This window comes from Prenolepis imparis, unplaced genomic scaffold (genome assembly GCF_030444845.1).
Source record: "Prenolepis imparis isolate NDT839.2.m4 unplaced genomic scaffold, iyPreImpa1.0 SCAF_5, whole genome shotgun sequence".
NCBI lineage: Eukaryota > Metazoa > Arthropoda > Insecta > Hymenoptera > Formicidae > Prenolepis > Prenolepis imparis.
Window position 1 is genome coordinate 2,939,451 of NW_028141163.1, and position 19,487 is coordinate 2,958,937.

At 36.0% G+C, this 19,487-nt stretch overlaps 1 protein-coding gene across 3 annotated transcripts in view; it reads left to right on the forward strand.

The window, feature by feature from the left end:
* The window catches only part of LOC145936818 (monocarboxylate transporter 4), a 78,173-nt gene that overhangs the window by 53,656 nt on the left and 5,030 nt on the right, over positions 1-19,487 (forward strand). For all 3 annotated transcript variants that reach the window (XM_083039414.1, XM_083039413.1, XM_083039412.1), the window contains exons 14-18: positions 8,159-8,327; positions 9,852-10,016; positions 15,951-16,233; positions 16,804-16,978; positions 17,540-17,746. In XM_083039414.1, coding sequence (XP_082895540.1) covers positions 8,159-8,327; positions 9,852-10,016; positions 15,951-16,233; positions 16,804-16,978; positions 17,540-17,746 — 999 coding nt within the window. The remainder of the gene's footprint in view (positions 1-8,158; positions 8,328-9,851; positions 10,017-15,950; positions 16,234-16,803; positions 16,979-17,539; positions 17,747-19,487) is intronic.

Here is a 19,487-nt window from a genome sequence, read left to right on the forward strand (position 1 = left end):
TGTTTCATGATAAACGTGAATAATTCAAGCTCTCGTTGCGCTGGGATGATTTAATAGAGCTATCCTTACTTTATGATTTTGTCAAATATCTATTGTTCACAAAGAAAATGATGAGGAGGATTTTTCTAATTTCAGATCTATAATTAGAAAGATATATTAAAAAAAACTTTACTCAAATTATTTTAATGCTTGAAATAATATCGCGAAACTTAAAATCGTAATTGTACATGTTTGCGCTATGACATATCATTTGATCAAGTACTCGATGGATGAGAAAACAAATATTTATTACTCTAAGACACCTCATGTATATATAAATAATTTATAAACAGGGAAAGAAGCTGCGAGAGGAAAGTTTTGTTTGCTAGAGAAATGTTTGCGCATCCATACCTTCAATTATGTCGAAAAGCACGATGAAAGCGCACGACGGTGACTTGTTTTCACTTTACGCTTGTTTTCGTTAGAGCACAGAATCGTCCTCGGTCGTCGAGATCGATACGGTCGACCGATCCCGAGGGGTGAAGGGAAGGGGGGTGATAGATACGAGATACTTAGATCCGGGAAAACGTATGCGTTCGACTAAACGACGAGAGAGGAAGAGAGAGAGAAATGAGAGTTTGCGACGTGTTGCTTTTCCGGATGTCGAGATCTGGTCTCCTCGACATTCTCTCCCGATTCTCGGGGTCGGTATATAAGCTGGAAAAGACGGCCCCGAAGCTTCGGGGATTTCTCCTTCCCGCTTGATATATCGCGATGCATCGCGTCGCGTTGATGCAACCTGGAGAGCCGCTCCTGGGAGATGGCCCGACCTTACTAGAGATAGACCTAGTTTCGCAAAAGTTATACCTGCCTCTTCCTTCTCGCTCTTTCTCTCGGAGAGGACGGCTGCGCGATGCTCGTCGTAAAGAATCTCTCACGGATCATCAATATTTGCGGTCGACCAAAGTATTGACAACTTGCTTCGGTAATTAGCGTCAAAGCGAAATGTCCGCTATTAAGGCGAGATATGAGCGACGTGCACGCGCTGTCAATATCTTCAATTTACACCGAATTATCGCGATAGAGCTTTATATTGCTGTTTAACGCTGGTCTATGGTAGAAGAGCCATTTGAGCATGACAGCTACTCACTTGTCCACGCGAAAATTTGCGAATAATAATTCGTTGAGGATTATATTGAAGAACTTGATCGATTTGGGTCATGTTTCTAAATTAAAATAAATTACGCGGCTCGTTAATGGAATATAAAAAAGTTTTGTTTATTTATACTAAATTATTATAAAATATACGGCCTGTTAATAGATATAAAAAAATTTCATCGATGAGGAGTATCGTTTAAAATAAATCTTCCACAATTAACTTAGCTTTAATTATTTATAATACAAAAATATTGATTATATTCTGAGATTGAAAAGAAAATTATTTTTTAGTTGTCGACGTAGTAATAATTATGGAAGATTAAAAATTCATAGCCACGATGGGAGGAATTTAGTTTGATATTTATTTAATCATTTTATTCTATTATTATATAAGACTCGCTCTTTTATTCGATAAGAAACTCTGCCGTATATCTTTAGGCGCTACAAGGCTGTTCTTATCGACATATTGAAAATAAATATCGACCACTGAAAAGCCGCTTATGATAGTAAACTGGATAAGCACTCTTTCTACAGCCCCTTTTTCTTCCGCTCTTGCAACATCTGTTACCATACACTGTATATTTTCGGATCAAACATTTCATACGCGAGTGTTCATTTTTCCTCGATAAATTTAATTTCAATTTTTCTCGACCAACTCGTAAAAATACATTATACATATTTAATTTACACAGTAAGCCCTTTTACGTTTGTTTCTTTCTATTTGACTTTCCCATTATCCTTTTCTATTTTAGTCCAACTTTTGCACACACGTATTCCGACTTTATTCGTAAATCGTACGCTGTTTCAATTTAACTTCCGCTTTTAATTTAAGTTACCTTCTATTGCGTTTTCAGGAGCGAAATTTAATGTTAATAAATCACACGGCTAATTTGGCTTAGCTTTACTTTTTAACTACGTTTTTATTACACCGCCTTAGAGAGATATACGGTGCGCGTTCAAATGGAAGAGATATATAGATATTTTTTTCTCAGAATCTTCGTGAATGATTATTATTATGCGTCGACAACTGGACGAATACCTATATATTTTAGATCCAGACGAGAGGGAGAAAATGTACGCGCCGCATAAATGTGCCGCAATTGCATTTATACGTTCAAAGTTTGCGCTGCAGCTTCCGATTTGATTAACTGAACTGAGCATTAAGTAGCATTACGTGTACGCGGGGGCGGCATATGATCGATGCTTCCTATTTTACGTCATACTTTTTATTTTACGAAACCGCGGGCGTGAAATTTATCTCTCGCGCCGCCTCTTTCTTTAATATAAAAATATCCGCATCTTTCATTTACCGTAAATCAGACGCGTCCGTTTATTCATAATTCATAAAATTGCTATTTTTATCTAGCTATATATGCCTCTTTGTTGCGCGATGTCATAATTTTACGTGAAATAATTATAACGCATATCTTTCTGTAATTATTTAATATTTTTTATTATGCTGTTGTATTATATGGTTTTTTGTGCTGTTGTATAGGGTTATACAGTCCATCGATTATTATAATAGATGTCTTATCAAATTATACTTCAAGCAGAGGAATGATTTAATTTGAATTTATAATTGCATTGTTTTGAATTGAAATGCATTGAATTGATAAATTAGGGTGGGGTAACAAAAAATCAATGAGGCGAAAGTCGAACAGAGAACTTGTATTGTTATTGAAAAGTTTATTGATACTTTTGTATCGAAAACGTATTTTCAATGATAATAACTTTCTGTAAAATTCAAATTCAGATTTTCTTATTCTTATAATAATTTTCATTCCAGCGGATTAATTATTAAGATACAATATTGCAAGTTAAGAGTTTCGAGAAAACGTATCGGGTGAAATTTTCATTAGGGGAAAACTAACTTCAATTTCTACATCGCGATCCTAGTATAGTTTCTGTCCTGGTATGCCATATATATTTCAAATATATATGATTCAGAGCATATCGCTAGGGGTTTCTCTGTTTCTTAAAAGTTTTCTTTTCCAACATTTTCTTTCTTGAGCGGCGGAGAGCACTCAAATTGATTTGCGAGGAGGACAATCGAAATATGGACAGGAAGTTTGCGATAAGAGCCACGTAAACTTGATAAAAAACGACTGTAGCAATGTCTTTTACGATATTACCGAAGAAGTACAAGGATAATACGATTTCGAGCGAAATCTTCTTGATGCAGTGATTTTTTACCAGTTCGTTAGACGATTGTATATCTACATAGACGTAATTCTGAATCAGCAGGAATTTTCATCGAGCAATTTTTCGAGTAAATTTTTTCTCTTATTGTTAACAGAGAGAATTCAATTGTTCGCTGCTATTATTTCCCAGTAATCGAAATCTTGCTGATTTAACGAGGCAAAAACATACGAAAGCTAAAATAAATTTAAGTGTAAAACGAAGAATGAGATTTTATTTTATTTGCATCTCTTCTTTATACTTTGTCTTTTTCAATCTCTTTAGCAGATTGCAAGAGAAATTCTCTAAACTCTGACGTAGAAAAGAAAAAGGAAAGCTTCTCCGCGGCTTTATATACTTGTAATAACTTTCTAAAATATTTTTCCTACCTCTCTCTCTCGGATTGCCAAGAATTACTTACACAGAGAGAGATAACGGAAATTGCTCATTGAGACAGCAACAATCGCCGCTGGCAGTCGGACGGAAGCAATTGCGGAAAGTGTAATTCGTGGTACTTTTTGAAATGTAAGAAGAGAGAAATGACGTAGCGTTAGGCCACCAGCCTTTTACCGGCGCCAAAATACGTGGCGGAACTTGTGCTCGAACTAGAGCTGTAGCTAAAATATTCTCAGGGGATGAAAGCGACGTGGTGGATAGACGAGATGGACTCTTGCGAGGAGAGAGAAAGAGAGAGAGAGAGAGAGAGAGAAACGTCATTAAGCGTTACAGGGAAAATACGTAATGACGGACGAGCATCGAGAGACAAGCGTGAACAAAGGCTTTGCGCTCCATCGTCCATCCGAGTTCTTTGTCGCTACTGTATGTCAAGACCGCCGTGAATGGGTCTTTTATCCGCCGGGAATGTATTTAAAGTGTAATATCATCGGTGTGTTTCTCTCGTCCCACTTTGAAAAATTATCCCGCCTCATCTAGCGACGCGTTCTCATACATCATCACGGTGATGTAATAGAAAATATAAACTCTCGTATTATATTGCCTTTCAAGTTACAGCTTATGATAGACACGTTCTGAAAGAAAAGACAGAGACTATGCTTTTCCTGTTAAAAAAAAAAATAGAAATATTATACTACAATAATAATAAAATAGGACAGTCTTTTTGGATTCTCTTGAAAGAGTATTTTAAGTTTTTAACACGTGGGGTTATTTTTAATTATAATTTATATTTTTTAGCTACCTACTATATTAGTAAAATTTTGCTCCATTTATATACGCACTTTCGTTACTTTGAAAATTGTAATATATCACTCGTACACGAAGATAAAATTAATAATCGCATATCTGGAAAAAAGCGGGTATCTCATTGTGAATAAATTTAATCTGACAATGAGCTCGCGAAAACGCATCGCGAATTCAATCCTGAAAAATTCTGAAGCGAAGGGTTTATCGCGCCACTCGGTTGCGCTTGTGCAAATAGCGCTAAAAGCGTCCAGACTCATAAATTATTCGCGTAAGAACGTCGCCGAAGTCGCTACCTGTTGAAGCCTTGGCGCACCAATATCCAGGTCTCTCCTGGAGAGAGAGAGAGAGAGAGAGAGAGAGCTTTTTTAAGTCGCAGGGAAGCTGGACGATGCATATTCATTTCGAGCTCGCGTCGTTCCGTTTTTCCATCCATCAGTTTTATCTTTAATACCGAAATTACACAAAGCTCGGCTCAAAGATTAAAGGCCAAATCGCATAAATTTCATAGAGGTGTGAAAACATAAAGAGAGTATCGATGTCTCTTTAGTCTCTTGGAACGTTTTTCCTGTGTTCAGTCCAGAAATATATGATAAATGCAAGTTGATAAATCGATGGAACGTAGTATAAATTAATTGTTCGACGAGTCTATACCTTCGAAAGTCTGTTCTTTCCGGGATATACGGATATATACTCCGTATATATACCCACATATATTTTGCATCGCTATTTGATACGTGTCATGTCAAAACGTTGATGTTCCCTGATTTATGCGGAAATGTGCACGCGATCTTCTCACCAGAGAAAAAATGCGAAGAAAAAGGAACGTGAATAAAATCACACCAAAGCCAAGTAACGTGTAGCATCGCGTGCCCTTGTTATGCATATATAATTATATACGCGCGAATCCACCGTGGCAAGTAGCAATTTTCGTAACACGGCTTTTTGAACGTGGTGACGTAACGTTTGCTGGCTCTTTCGTTTTGGACGTATAATACGTATTCGCGCCTTGGGTCATATATTCCGTTGCATCGTTTTCCTAGTTCCCTTTTCCGTACAACACACGCATATATGTACATACATACAGGCCAAAGGATACGTTTACATCTCCAGTAAAGTTGACGCGCTCATTTGCAAATGTATAGGATCTCTCGGAAAATGTATTTATAGTTGCAACAACTTGTTTTTCTCATCATTTTCGGCTCTGATAATTTCTCATAAAAACCTTCACTGGGCTTTTTCAAGCACAATCCGACAAATTAATATGCGCATAAAATTATATATGTGCAAAAATAATGTGAAATATTATTTTTAGACTTTGATTGTGTTGCGCAAAATTCAGTTTGATCAAACATATATATATCTATATCAAAGGCTCTCGATTTTGTTTAATCTCGAAAGAGATGTAAGCAAATAACAGGATCATATTTCTCAATTAATTATAGGTACTGAGCTTTTTCTCGGTAAGAATTCAATTTTATGCTTAATTAACCAGCATTGAAACAGTCGGATTAAGTTTGAAACTTGTAAATGAGCGACTCAATTAACAAAAATTTGTTTCTTATTTAATCTCCATAAATTTTCATTTAAATATGTATATAATCAATTAATAATAATGTAATCTTATTATTAATTGCTGGTTTATGCTGTGCTACTAAACAAATTATAGCTCTTTTAATAAACGCGATGATAAAAACTTTACACTACATATTTAAACATCTTCCAATATCGTTTAATAATAAATTTCAATTAATATTTTTTCAAGTCAATTGCTATATTAATTTTACTCGCTATTTAAAATATCATTATTTATAAGTGTCAGTAATTTTTTTTAAATATTAAATTTAAGCCAATTCTTTGACTGGTGTGTTATACTTTTCTCCATACATTTTTCTAGAAACTTGTCATTGGAATTATTCACATCTGTCTCAAAACATTTGCCGAGCACTCAAAATTTCTAAACCGATAGACAAAATGGACAAGTAGACTAGGACCGACAGATAAGTTGACAGAATGGAACGAACAGACAGGAGGGGCTTAACTTCCGCAGCGCTATAAATGCATTTCATGTTCGATTATTCATATCTGCCGTGTTCGAGATCGACGAGATACGATTATGCGAGTCGTTTGCGAACTTGGCACGGTTTTGTATTTATAAAGAGAAAGAGAGAAAGGGAGATAGGCGTTTCGCCAAGTAAAAGGGTAAAAAGTGATGCTTTTTACGGGATTACAAGAGACGTACGTCGATACGATTGACGTAGTCCCGTCCAATTTTAGCATTACAGAAAGAGAGAGAGAGAGAGAGATGAGCTATAGCGGCGCTTTGACACGATGCCATTAAATCGGTCGACATTCACATTTCGCGCTGCGATGTCTTCGTGTCTGCAACTTGCACATCTCTCCCTCGGAATATCAGAATTTTCATCCGCGCAGCTGCGACAGGGTGTAAAATTTTTACATAAATCTGTGCGTGCTCTTCCGAATTACGATCGAAATACCTGCGGAATTGCCTCGCTCTTGCTCGCAGCATTTCCCCATCTTTCTAAATGCTCTACAAATATCTAAATATATGCAATTAATTTTTTTTTTTTTAATTGTAGATTTTCAAATTTGTTTCTTTTTTATATACTCTCTTGTCTCGTTTTTTTTTGTAAAATGAGGCATTCGAGCTACATTATCGCATCATCCGCTGTATCCGTAAACAGCAATTTAACGTTCGCCAAAGAAAATCAACGTAGCTCATGTTACGAAGATTTCCATCGTAATTGCGAAATCTGAGCGTTTCCCTTTGGGAGTAATTACGAAGAGTCGCGCAATAAATCCGGTGCAGCGATGACTTTGTCGAAAACATGGTACTCCAGAGAGAGAGATGCAAGGATGAAGAAGGGAAACTTTGCGCACTCTCTTTTCGTCATACATCAACGCGTTGTCTGTTGCATGATAACAAGATACAAATAACCAAAGTTAAGCAACAATCGTGTTGCAGGTCGCGTTATATATTATACAGTTATCCGATTCTTACTATACTTTATAGACATTTTAAAGATATATGTATGCATCTCGGGGAACGATGATCTTTCCATTGAGAAAAAGATCTTTCTAACAATCAGCTGATAAGAATTATTTTTTTAGAGGGGAAAAATTTTGCTTATTTAAATGCATGAGGTGACAAATAAAAAAACTTTTTATTTTCAAAATTTTCCTCTATTGAACGAATTCGAGTTCCATGTGGCGTGGTTTTCGAGTATAATAAAAACAAACGAGAATATTGGCAGAAATGAAAAACACGTGTGAAAAATTATTCTCTCATTCACGAGAGAGAGAGAGTGAGATGTATAGCGAAAGAGAGAAAGCCATCCAAGTTTCGTCGAAATTCAAGAGAGAACCGGATTTCTCGTTAGCGAATTCGACGCGAATCAATCAGCAAACGAGCTCGCTACTGCGCTGGTCCAGCGTTGTTGGTCCAGCACAGAGAAAAGAGAGTGAGAGAGTGAGAGGAGATGGAAACTGAGAGAGAGAAAGAGAGCCGAATAAAAGGATCGTCGCGGAACCTGCGTATAATTGGGGTGTCGTGAGGACCCCCCTCGATCCTTTCGCAGTCGCGCTCTAATGATCGTCCAAAGTGACTATCGGATAAACGTTTCAGTGTGGGCGGGGGCGTTGAGCGCCGCGGTTTCCCGCGGTTCAGCGCCGCTGGTCGTCGGCGCGTGTCGTCGTGGCAATACGAGGCTCACGGCGGTGATCGGTGGCCTCGTGCTGGCTCTGGCATCGCTCTTCACCTCGTTCGCCATCCAGATGCATCAAGTGCTCCTTAGGTGCGTAGAAACGGCGCGAACGCTTATGTACAGTTTCATTGGCTGCTTGAGAGACGCTTGAGTATTTATTTAGATACATTAGGGTTGTTCCAAAAGTAATGCCCCACATTTTTTTTCTTAGAAAGTATTTATTCAACAGATTTGAAATTTATACACAATATACATGGATGTTTCTTCTTTGCATATATTATTTTACATAACAATCTTCATTAATTTCTATAGTCTTACGCCAGCACGATACAAGTGCATGTTTGCCTTTACTGTATCAACTCTTGTCTTGTCCATGTAGCCATGTCCTCACTGTTTGAATTGCGCTCTCGTGATCCTCAAACCTTGTTTCGCAAAGATATCTATAAGTTATATCTTTAAGTGGCCCGAAAAGATGTATTTCGGAAATCAGAAGGAGTCAGATCAGGACTATAGGATGAATAGGGGAGCACAGTTTAGCGATTTCTTCCGATATCCAACTTTTTGGGCCACTTAAGGGTGCACTCCGCGGTTTGGAAGGTGACGAGGGTGTGATTCAAGCAGTGACAGGACAAGAATTGATATAGTAAAGACATACATGCACTTGTATTGTGCTGGTGTAAGGATATAAAATTGATTGAGATTATGTTGAAAAATAATATAAAGTAAAAAGGAAACATCCACATATATTATGTGTAAATTTCAAATCTGCTGAATAAATACTTTCTGAGAAAAAAAATGTAGGGCATCAGTTTTTGAACAACCCTAAAAAATATATACATATATATATATACTTATTTATTATTAATTTTATATATACACATAAGCACAATTTTTGTATATGTGTCATTGATAATCTAGTTTTATTTAATGAACACGGATAATTATAATTGCATTTTTATTATTTAAAAAATTTTTCGGTCATAAATTTTATTGCTAGTAGAGAAAAAAAGGAATGCTATGTAAAAAAATCTATATCGTTATACAGGGCTTTTTTGTCGAAATATGAGCGAAAGGCTCATTTTATATACAGCGAAAAAGAGCGTTAATTGCGTAATTTTTATCATTTTTAAAATTTTTCTCGGTCGCGAATTCTATCGGCAGTTTGAGAAGAAAGGAATATTGTATTCTACAAAATCCATATTGTTAGAAAACTTTAGTCGAGATACGAACCGTGAATAAAATGTCATACATTACATATGGAGCAACATACAAATCTACATTTCTGCGCGATATAGTTACTTATTCAGTTCAGTTTCAGCCTTTCAAAGTGCGGTTTTCAATGTTAACGTTTATATAATAGCGTCCCATTTTTCATTCGAAAAAATCAGGTTAAATAAAAAAACAAGAAAAAAAGAAAAAAGGAAAGAAACGACTTGCGGTTCGGCGCGACCCGAGCTCTTTCCAAGTTTTTTTGAAACGTCAACGACACAGTGTGTGTGTGTATACAGTCACCCTTTTTCCCCGATAAAGATCCCCGCAACTTACCCTCTTTCGCGCAGACTTGACTCGGGTGTGTATAAAGTCATACGATTTTACTTTTACAAAATGCAACAGCTACGGGCTGGTGTTGGGTACCGGCGCCGGCCTCGTGAGGGAAACCGCCGGTCTGGTATTGGGCAATTACTTCAGGAAACGGCGGGAGTTCGTTGAGATGGTAGTGCAAGCCGGCACCGGCGTGGGAATAGCGCTTTTCAGCGTCTTCTACAAGGAAGCCCTCGGGTGAGTTGTTACATGTTATCATGGGTTTAACGCGCCCGCGCAAGAGAGAGAGAGAGAGAATATGTACATTAAGCGGTAAATATCCTGAAGATATTACCTGCGCGTCTGACATTTCGCTCGAGCTGAGCGGGAAAGGATCTGCGCGCGATCGATCTCCGATCGCGGTTATTTCTTCGCACACACGTGTTGTATTATTCGATATATTTTATATCGTTAAACGAACAATGTGACAAAAGAGTTACAGGTATTTTGTTCGCGTTTGAGGAATTTATTACCGCGACTATTACAAACAAATGTCACAGTCATTTTTAATTTACGTCGTTAAAAATCTATCCGTTTTATGAAAGCGTATATAATTAGATAAAATAATCTGTACATATAATATATTAAATAATAATGTCTTATATAAAATAAATTATATAATATTGTTTTTGAAATAATAATTTGATTGTTTCTATGTCTCTTTTAGCAATTGAGTTTTTGATTGAATTTAAATAACACAACGTGTACAATTTTTATTTTAACTTTTAATATTTTAATGGAAAAATTATTCTCGAGATGCTTTTTTTACAATCATAATATACATATACATATATTTTACAATTAAAAAAAAATTTTATAATATTTTTAAATTTATTTATATATTGGATCAAAATTAAATCAAACAAACATGTGTGTACAATTTTTATAACTCTATTAGAGTGAAGCCAAGATAAAAACTGTGCATATTATATTATTCATTTTTAATAAAATAATTCCACTGTTAAAAGATATAAAAATATGATCAAAAATTTTTACAAGTTTTACAAATAATTTTAACTTTGATAAAAATTTAATCCGGGGACCTTTAATTATCGATACGTTTAATATTGAGATATTTACAAAAGGGGAAGGTATAGTGCATTATAGTTTACCAGAGACTGAGAGACGAGTAAGTCTGAGAAAATCTCGTACACACAAGTGAAAGCTAAACCGTCCGTATATAGTATGTACACAAATATACCCTGCCGCTTCCTCGAGGAAACGTATTTTCGAAAACGATCGTTGAAGAGAATTTCGCTAGTGGTGGGTAACGATATTTACTCGTCCAGACCAGAGAATCGTGACTCTCCCGAAACAAATTGCTCGCGACGAGAAGTCGGACGGACGAACGACGGTATAACGTAGATACAGACAGAACACGAGCATGTTTTCAATGCGTTTCCACCCTTTTATCGTAGGTTTTCGCGCGACTGCGTGTCCCCGCAATCCGTATATATATATATATATATATTCGCGGTTTGCGACAGTTTTCGCGGACAAAAAAACAGAGCGAACAGATTCGACGTAGAATAATTGAACATTCTATTCGGATTCAACTCTCTATCCTCCCTTTCGCGCGTCTCGTTTTTTTTATTTATTTTATTTTTTTTTTTTTATTTATTTATATATACCTTTCACCGACGCGACGTCAGAACAATTTGTTGAACGTTTGTTATCAGCGTTTGTTAGTTGGCATCGTTGATTCGTTCACTCGGCCGCGATTCTTTTGGCAATCTTTCCTCTATAATTTCTTTTATAATTTTATCTTCGAATGTTTGGTTCTCACGCGAACTCTATAAGATAAATTATATTAGTAAAATCTATGGAAGGTTATTATTTAATTAATTTCTTTTAATCTTAATTATAGCTTAAATTAGAGTCTTACTTAAGTTAAAATTGTGGAACAAGGTCTCGTTATGTAATTTCTAAAAGAGAGTCTCTAATATGATCCCTGAAAGTTTTCATACTTGAATACTAAATAGTTGAAGGAGGAAAAGAGTAAAAGGAGAGAAAGAGAGAGAGAGATGCCTCGATATTAAAACAATATTCATTTTTTTTCTTAATTTATTTTCTCCAGTGTTTGTAATTAAATGAAAACATCAAACAGTTTTGCAACAGTTTTTCACGCGTACAAAATGCGGGTGATTATTTATTATCGCTCAACATGAAAGAATAATGTTTATTTTATAGAATTATCATGAAAATGGAATAATTGATGCGTTTGAAATCTTCCATTAATGAGGCAAAAATATTTAATCTCTGTATACATATATGTATATGCAAACCTGTGTGTAGATGAATGCCAGATCGTTGCACATGCGGGTTATTAAACGTGCGTTTAATTGCCGTTGCATTACAATGCGGCGGTCTCTGTTAGGTACATAAGAGCCTGGTCCAATTAGAGATCGGCCTCTTCTGGACCGACGGGCATAATATCGTTGAGTTAGCTGAGCAACCCGTTAAGTCGATACGGCTTACTCAATAACCTGGATAAGTTTCTCTGCTGTAGGGGGTCAACGATACTGTACCAGGTTACGTATTGCAGTGTAAGAATTTACGAAAGTTTCGAAATAATCGGAACGGTATGTCTTGATTGGGAGTCGTAAGTTGAAAATTGAAAAAAAAAGAAACAATAAAATATACACGCAATCACAAAAAAAGAACATATATTACTTATTATTTTATATTATTTATTCTTTATATTATTTTTATATATTTATTATATTTATTTATTATACTTTTTTATATTTTCTCCGTATAATTTCATGACATATTTTTCTCCTTTTCTATTCGTGCATTAAACATTCAAAAATTACATCAGAGTTTTGATCGACATATGAATTTTGTGCTGATTTCGAAAACTAATTGAAAAGTTTCTCTCCGAGAGGGGATAAAATATTTAGGTAGCCTGTGTAGATTATAATTTGTTCGCTTTTGCAATTTTCCTTCGAGAGCAAAAAACTTATCGCTCTCGATAGACAGCGTTGTTTGTTTAATGGATTAACGTTACTAGTAACGCTAGTCACGGATAATCCCCGTGTTTTATCTTGCGTGGGAATCACCGCAATGCGGATACAGTTTGCCGGATGCTACGAATTTCTTTCATGATTATGGGTGGTGATATCAGATTTGTTCTTTCACAAGTGGCATCTCTCTTCGCATTCTTCCTTTTTTCTCTCCAAACCGAGTAAATGGCACTTCTTTTCCAACTTGAAAAGTGTAATCGAACAGAAAATATGTATTTAAAATATCTAATTAAAGTGTATTAAAAATTGATCAAAGGTATTCTTGACGATTTTCAGTCCTCGTTTGCTATTCATTAATTAATTAAATTAAACCTATCAAATTAAATCAATGTGTAACGAGAATATTAATACTTATTGTTAGAAAATATTATTATAAATGAATTAAATATTAATAAATCGTGGAATATATTGTACACATATTATTTATTCACAATTTATTGTGCATTATGGTTTATATAATTTATTATGTTTATGCATTAAATTAATAATTATTTAAATAAAATGATAATCCTGCAAGGTGAGAGTGACAGATAGGGGATAGAAAGACAGAGGAAGAAGGGATCAACTATAATTTGAAGTATATATGTTCACGTTATACCGTAAAATTTATTGTCGCTAAATTGAATATCTCTCATCTCTTATCCTCGAAAAATTAGATCGTACCTATACGTTAACGTAAAAATCTCGGGGGGAGCGTCATATTTCCACAGTACAATTTTCACCGTCAGAGAGGGAGAGAGATGTGGTGAATTTTTTATTTCCTTGCCCATTATACACGCCGATGCACGATCGGCCGCAATGTGTATTCCACATACACACACATTGAAAAATAGATATCGTTTATGCATATATAAAATTCCGTGGTAACGTGGGTGTCAAAACGTGCCCTCCAATTTGCGTACGTGCCACGAGCTGGTTTTTTGCAGGGTAATTTGCCCTCTCTCTCTCTCTCTCTCTCTTGCACATATGTATATCGAGCAACGAGGCGGTTTGTTACACGCTGCATGCGTTATCGAACCATCATCTCATCTCTGACCCGGACGCATACGCGATAAACATTTAATGCGCGTACATACCATAGGGATTCGATAGGGAGCGAATGAGGAAAGGTATACGTCGGCGCGGTACAGATCCGGGGAAAATAAATTCAACCGTTCGCGGAGATAACACGGCCGTGTCCGTGATAAAAACGTACGGGATGTGTACTATGAATAGTCATGAGCCGGAGTCTCATTATCCTCACGCCGAGGGATTAAAGCGCAACTTTTGCTCCCTACTGATATGTTGAATACATTCCTCGAGGAACTCTCGAGAGAGAGAAAGAGAGAGATCTTGCTTCTTATTTTATAATCTCTCTTTATGGGCGTATTTGCCAACATTTTCCCCTTCGCGCGCAAATGAGGGAGCTTAAAAATTGTTACGTCTCTCTCTTTCGCGTATTTTTTTTCTGTCTTTTTTCTTAAAGAAAAACACCCAGATACAAGGTACATGTGAGGTACTTTTGTTGAAAAAATATATATTCGTTCGTATTCTTTGATAATTAGGTTACGCGAGAATTGATTCTACAATTAGAAAACGTTTTTTCTAGCGGGTTGATATTTTTTTAGTTAAATGCTATAGTGCTTTCCTTTTTTCAAATTTTTCTTCATTTCTTGACCTCGACTTTATAATTTTTGCCAGTCGACGAATTCACGTTCCATTTCACGTTCGTGTTCTATAAGCTCAAGTAATATTTTAAAACAGTCGTTTAGCTTAAATATTTTTATCGCGGTTTTATATTATAATACTTTACACTTTATTTGACTAAATATTGAAATAAAAATGAGATTTTTCCGCGGAATGTTCAGATTACGCTGTATGAAAATATTAAAGAACGTTTTTGCAGAGCAATAAAACTTAAACAGATTTTACGCAATATTTTCTTGTTAAGGATTTTACGAAAACGAAAAATAATCGCGGTAGAACTAATTGTTCTTCTCAAGTTAAACGTAATATGACTTGATGATGCATTTGTATACACGTGAATTTCGCATAACTGCTTGCTGCGCGCGCTTGCAACAGAATATAGTGTGCAACATTGCGTTTCATAAATCGTATCAGCTGTATTAGCGTCAGGGCAAAAGCTACTCTATTATACAACTTTTATTACAAATTGCAGAAGTTATACGCGCGCGAATAATAATGCATAATATTTGAGCTTTAAAAAAAAATCGACGTGATCGTGTTAAAGTTTATCGTCTTTATTATCTTTTCGAACTAATTTCCGGAAATTTTTACGAAGTTACTCTTTGATAAGATTGTCTCTTCTAGAGCTGCATAGGAGTCACTTCATTTTTATAACAATATAAACGACGAATTATGCGATTTTACATTATGATATAATCTATTATAATTTAAACGATTTTTTTATAGCGTCAGATATTTTTACGTCATACATTAAATAAAATTTGCATAATAAACGTATGTGACTCATTATCACACTATTATAATTGAAAAAAAGATTATTATGTAGTTTAATTATTAATATTCTCACCCACACAATAATATTAAAATATTAATAATATTAATATTCGTTAATGATATTAAAATATGTAATAATTAAAATGTATAATTTTTACATTACATTGAAATAAATTATATATCGAATAAAATGTAATAAATGTTGAAATCTCGTTCCTAATATTTTTGGAGAGAATTCGCGAATAAGGATAAATACGATTAATAATATTATTAATTCTTAATGATATTAAAATATTTAATATTATTAAAATATATAATTTTTACATTATATCGAAATAAATGATATATATAATAAATGTCAAATATCCTTTTCCTAATATTTTTGGAGAGAATTCGCGAACGAGGATAAATACGATAATACCTGCAACGAAGAAGAAGAAACGTGCCGGGAGGGAGAAAGGATTTTCTCTGAGAAATGCAAATGCAGTAGCTTTAGCAGCGCGATATGAAACGTAACTAGGGGATGTTACGGAGCGCACGAACTCCGGATGTGGCAAGTAAGAAGGCGCCTGTTGAGCTGTGTGATTCAAGGCGCGGATCCCTCGCTCTCTGGATAGTCAGATAATCGTGTCTCCGTTCTTCCCAGGAAGCTGGGCTGGCGGCTGGGGCTTCAATCGGTAACCGGCGCGCTCTCGTTGGCCTTCTTTCTGGGGCTGATATACCGGAGCGCCTCTCTATACCACCCGCAACGTCGGGCGATATTGCATCTGAAGAATCAGCGCAGCAAGCTCAAGGAGAAGAAATCCGCGACCAAGGGGCCGAGGCAGCCCCTGGTCGATCTGAGCCCTCTGGGATCCCGTCCCGTGAGGATGCTCATGCTGGCCGCCGGAGCCGCCGGCTTCGGTCTCTACACCCCCGCCTTCTACATCGTAAGTGCACTCTACTTCTATATAAGTGCGATTGAGAGGCAAGGAGGAGAGCCATCTCTCCTCTCCACTCCATCCACAACGGAGGAGAATACCGTTGATCACCGTAAAATCACCTAGAAACCTGATGTCGTAAAAAAAGCTACGAAAACTACTTCATCTTCTCTTGCGCAAAGGTTTAAAATTTTTTTAAAATTCTCACGCGAAATATTTCCAAGGATTTTAACGAAGCAAATTTTCCTCAATATCGCGCGTAGTTATTTTGAAGAGAATAATTGCCAGAGAGATGGTTATCGATAGTCGAGGAGGAGTAGAATGCCCGAGGCCGATCGAAGTGGTATTTTATGCGAATCAAACGAACGAGGGAGTTTCGAGTTTCCTAATCTCCGCGATCTCTCCCCGAAGCTAATCTCGGAGAGTCGGACGAGCCAATTTCGATAATCGATATTAGACGCGCGTCATTACCGCGCGGGGGTATTGTGTGTTGGCGTTATCGGGAGGAGAGGATTGATTCGATATAGCGCGCGCATTTTCTCCGCGCGCGAAACCCTTAATGAGAAACATCGCTTACAGGCGTTGCAAGGCTACCAGGACGGGTTGGAAGCCAGCGCCCTGGTGTTGCTGCAGACCTGTCTGGGGCTGGCGGCCGCACTCGGATGCGCAGCCTGGGGGGTGGTCACCGCCAGACCTTCCGCTCAGTGCCTAGTATCCAGGCAATATCTCTGCCAAGCTGCGCTCATCGGGGTCGGTCAGTAACCAGTCTATTCCGTAATCATTTTCGTTTACGCGCCAACGAGTTTAATTGCGAAACAACAACTCCAAATCGCTCTTGACGTTCGATCATCTTCCCTCTACTAGGGGAATAAACCGGAAGGCATCTTTTTCATTTAGGAATTATCCTTCCTGTATCTCTCTTTATCGCGTCCTGAATCTACTGCACTTTTACCAAAGATTCTCCAATTTTATTTTTTTTTCTAAAGCAAAATTTCGGAAAAAAGGAGACTCTTTGCGTTTTAATACTTTTGCTGTGAGATCTTATAAGTTTCTTAAAAAAGAAAAAAATTTTTTTAAGCATTGGTTATATATAATATATATAACTTTTTCGATAAGAAAAGCTCGGCTTTTATCGGCGAATCTGCGCGAAAATACTTTCTATAGGAGAGAAATTACGGTGGTGAACAATACGAGTAAAAATATATTACGCGGCATAAATTTTGCACGTAAATAGGTGGAAATTGTAGATTCGACCTACCTTTCTCTCTCCTTTCAAGGGTTATCGATCCGAATTACGTTTCCTCTTTGCTTAAAGCTGTAGCCCAAGTGGCTCTTGGTAGCGTGCAAGGTTATCACGGACTCGTACTGGCCTCCGGGCTTTACGGCGCCTCGCTCGGCGGTGCGCTCTACTCTCTCAAGATGCTGGCCCTGGAAAGGCTGCGAGCGAGACATTTCGCCAGATCTTGGGCTCTGGTGCAAGCCGCGGAAGCTCTGCCGATCCTTCTCGGAGTTCCTCTCACAGGTATGCAAAAATTACGAGATCAGTTTCCCGCAAAAGGCGCACTTTGAGCTCTTCCTTATTTATTTCAAGATCGTTTCTCTATGACACTTTGCGTAGAAACCAGGAACCTTCCTCGACGCAAGCTCTCTTTCCACATCTTTCTGTCTGCCTCTCTCTCTCTCTCTCTCTCTCTCTCTCTCTCTCTCTCTCTCTCTTTCTTTCTCTTATATATTTATAAATTCGCGAAATGAAAATTTAAGAAAGCCTCTATTGAAAAAGAAAATTATATACTTTCATACTACTTTTGTACGCGATTTTTTTCATTCGAGCGATGACGAATATTGTATAAGATGTAACGCCGAAGAAGGCATTACGCGTCTCTTATCGTAGCATTTCCCGTAAAAAGATTCGACCCGCATCTCCCGTTCATTTTATAAAACGTATATACATAGGTACTTTCTTTAAACGCAAATTCTTCAAAGACTCGCAACAGTATTAGAGCTTTAAAGCACCAAGCTCGGTGAAATCCGCTCCGCTTGCTCCCTAAATCCGTCCCTACTAATAGTCTTACAGTGCCTTGTGTATGAATTTAATGTCCCGGCGTCCTAAATAATAATGTAACGGGAGGAAGGGGGTTGGGGAAAATTCTGCTGTCGCGCGCTGAGAGAATATTCAAGGAAACATGACAACTGTCATGCGTATTCAAGCGCTTGTACAACTGCAAGTTTTGGTCACTTTAAACAGCTTAATGTAGTCACTGGAAATTCACCGACTCGTAGAGACGCCTTTGTTATTGCATGATCTGTTGTAAGCCTTTGAAATGTAAGATGTAAAAACGTAGAAAGTTAAATGTGGCAAAATTAAATTTATAAGAAGAGAGAATTTTTTAATCCATTACCTCAGCTTATGTATGATATTCATTATGATAGTGAATAATTGGCATTATTAGTCAAGGATATTGATTCTCTATCGATTTTTGAAGAATTCAGAGAGATAAAACGTGATGAGAGAGATAAATCTAAAATTTGTCAAATTTTTATTTTCAAAATTTTTCAATATTTAAACTAATAAATTATGAAGTTTTATCACGTTCCTTCCGTCTAGAGCTTTTATATTCGCAAAAAATAAATTATTTCCAAAAGTTAATAAATTAATATTTTATTAATATTTTTTGACAGAAATCAGCTGATTAAAGAGTTAATTTGCTAATTAATTTTTAAAATAATAAAATGTTATAAAAATTAAAATAATAATATGTTTTATATAATATGTCATAATTCTTTAAACTCGATTTCTATTCTTGACAGTTATCAGCTGATTTCTGTCAAAAAATATTAATCGCAGATGAAGCATTATAACATATTATTTATAACATATTACTATTTTACATTTTATAACATATTATTATTTTTAAATTTAATTAGCAAATTAACGCTTTAGTGATATTTTTTGACAGAAATCAGCTGATTAAAGCATTAATTTGCTAATTAATTTTTAAGATAAGAATATATTATAAAAATTAAAATAATAATATGTTTGAAATAATATGTTATAGTACTTTAAACTCGATTAATATTTTTTGACAGTTATCAGCTGATTTCTGTCAAAAAATATTATTTTAATTTTTATAACATATTTTATTTTAAAATTTAATTAGCAAATTAATGCTTTAATCAGCTGATTTCTTTCAAAAAATATTAATCAAGTTTAAACAAACTTTATACAAAAATACCATTCTTTTTTTATATAAAATCGAGGAATG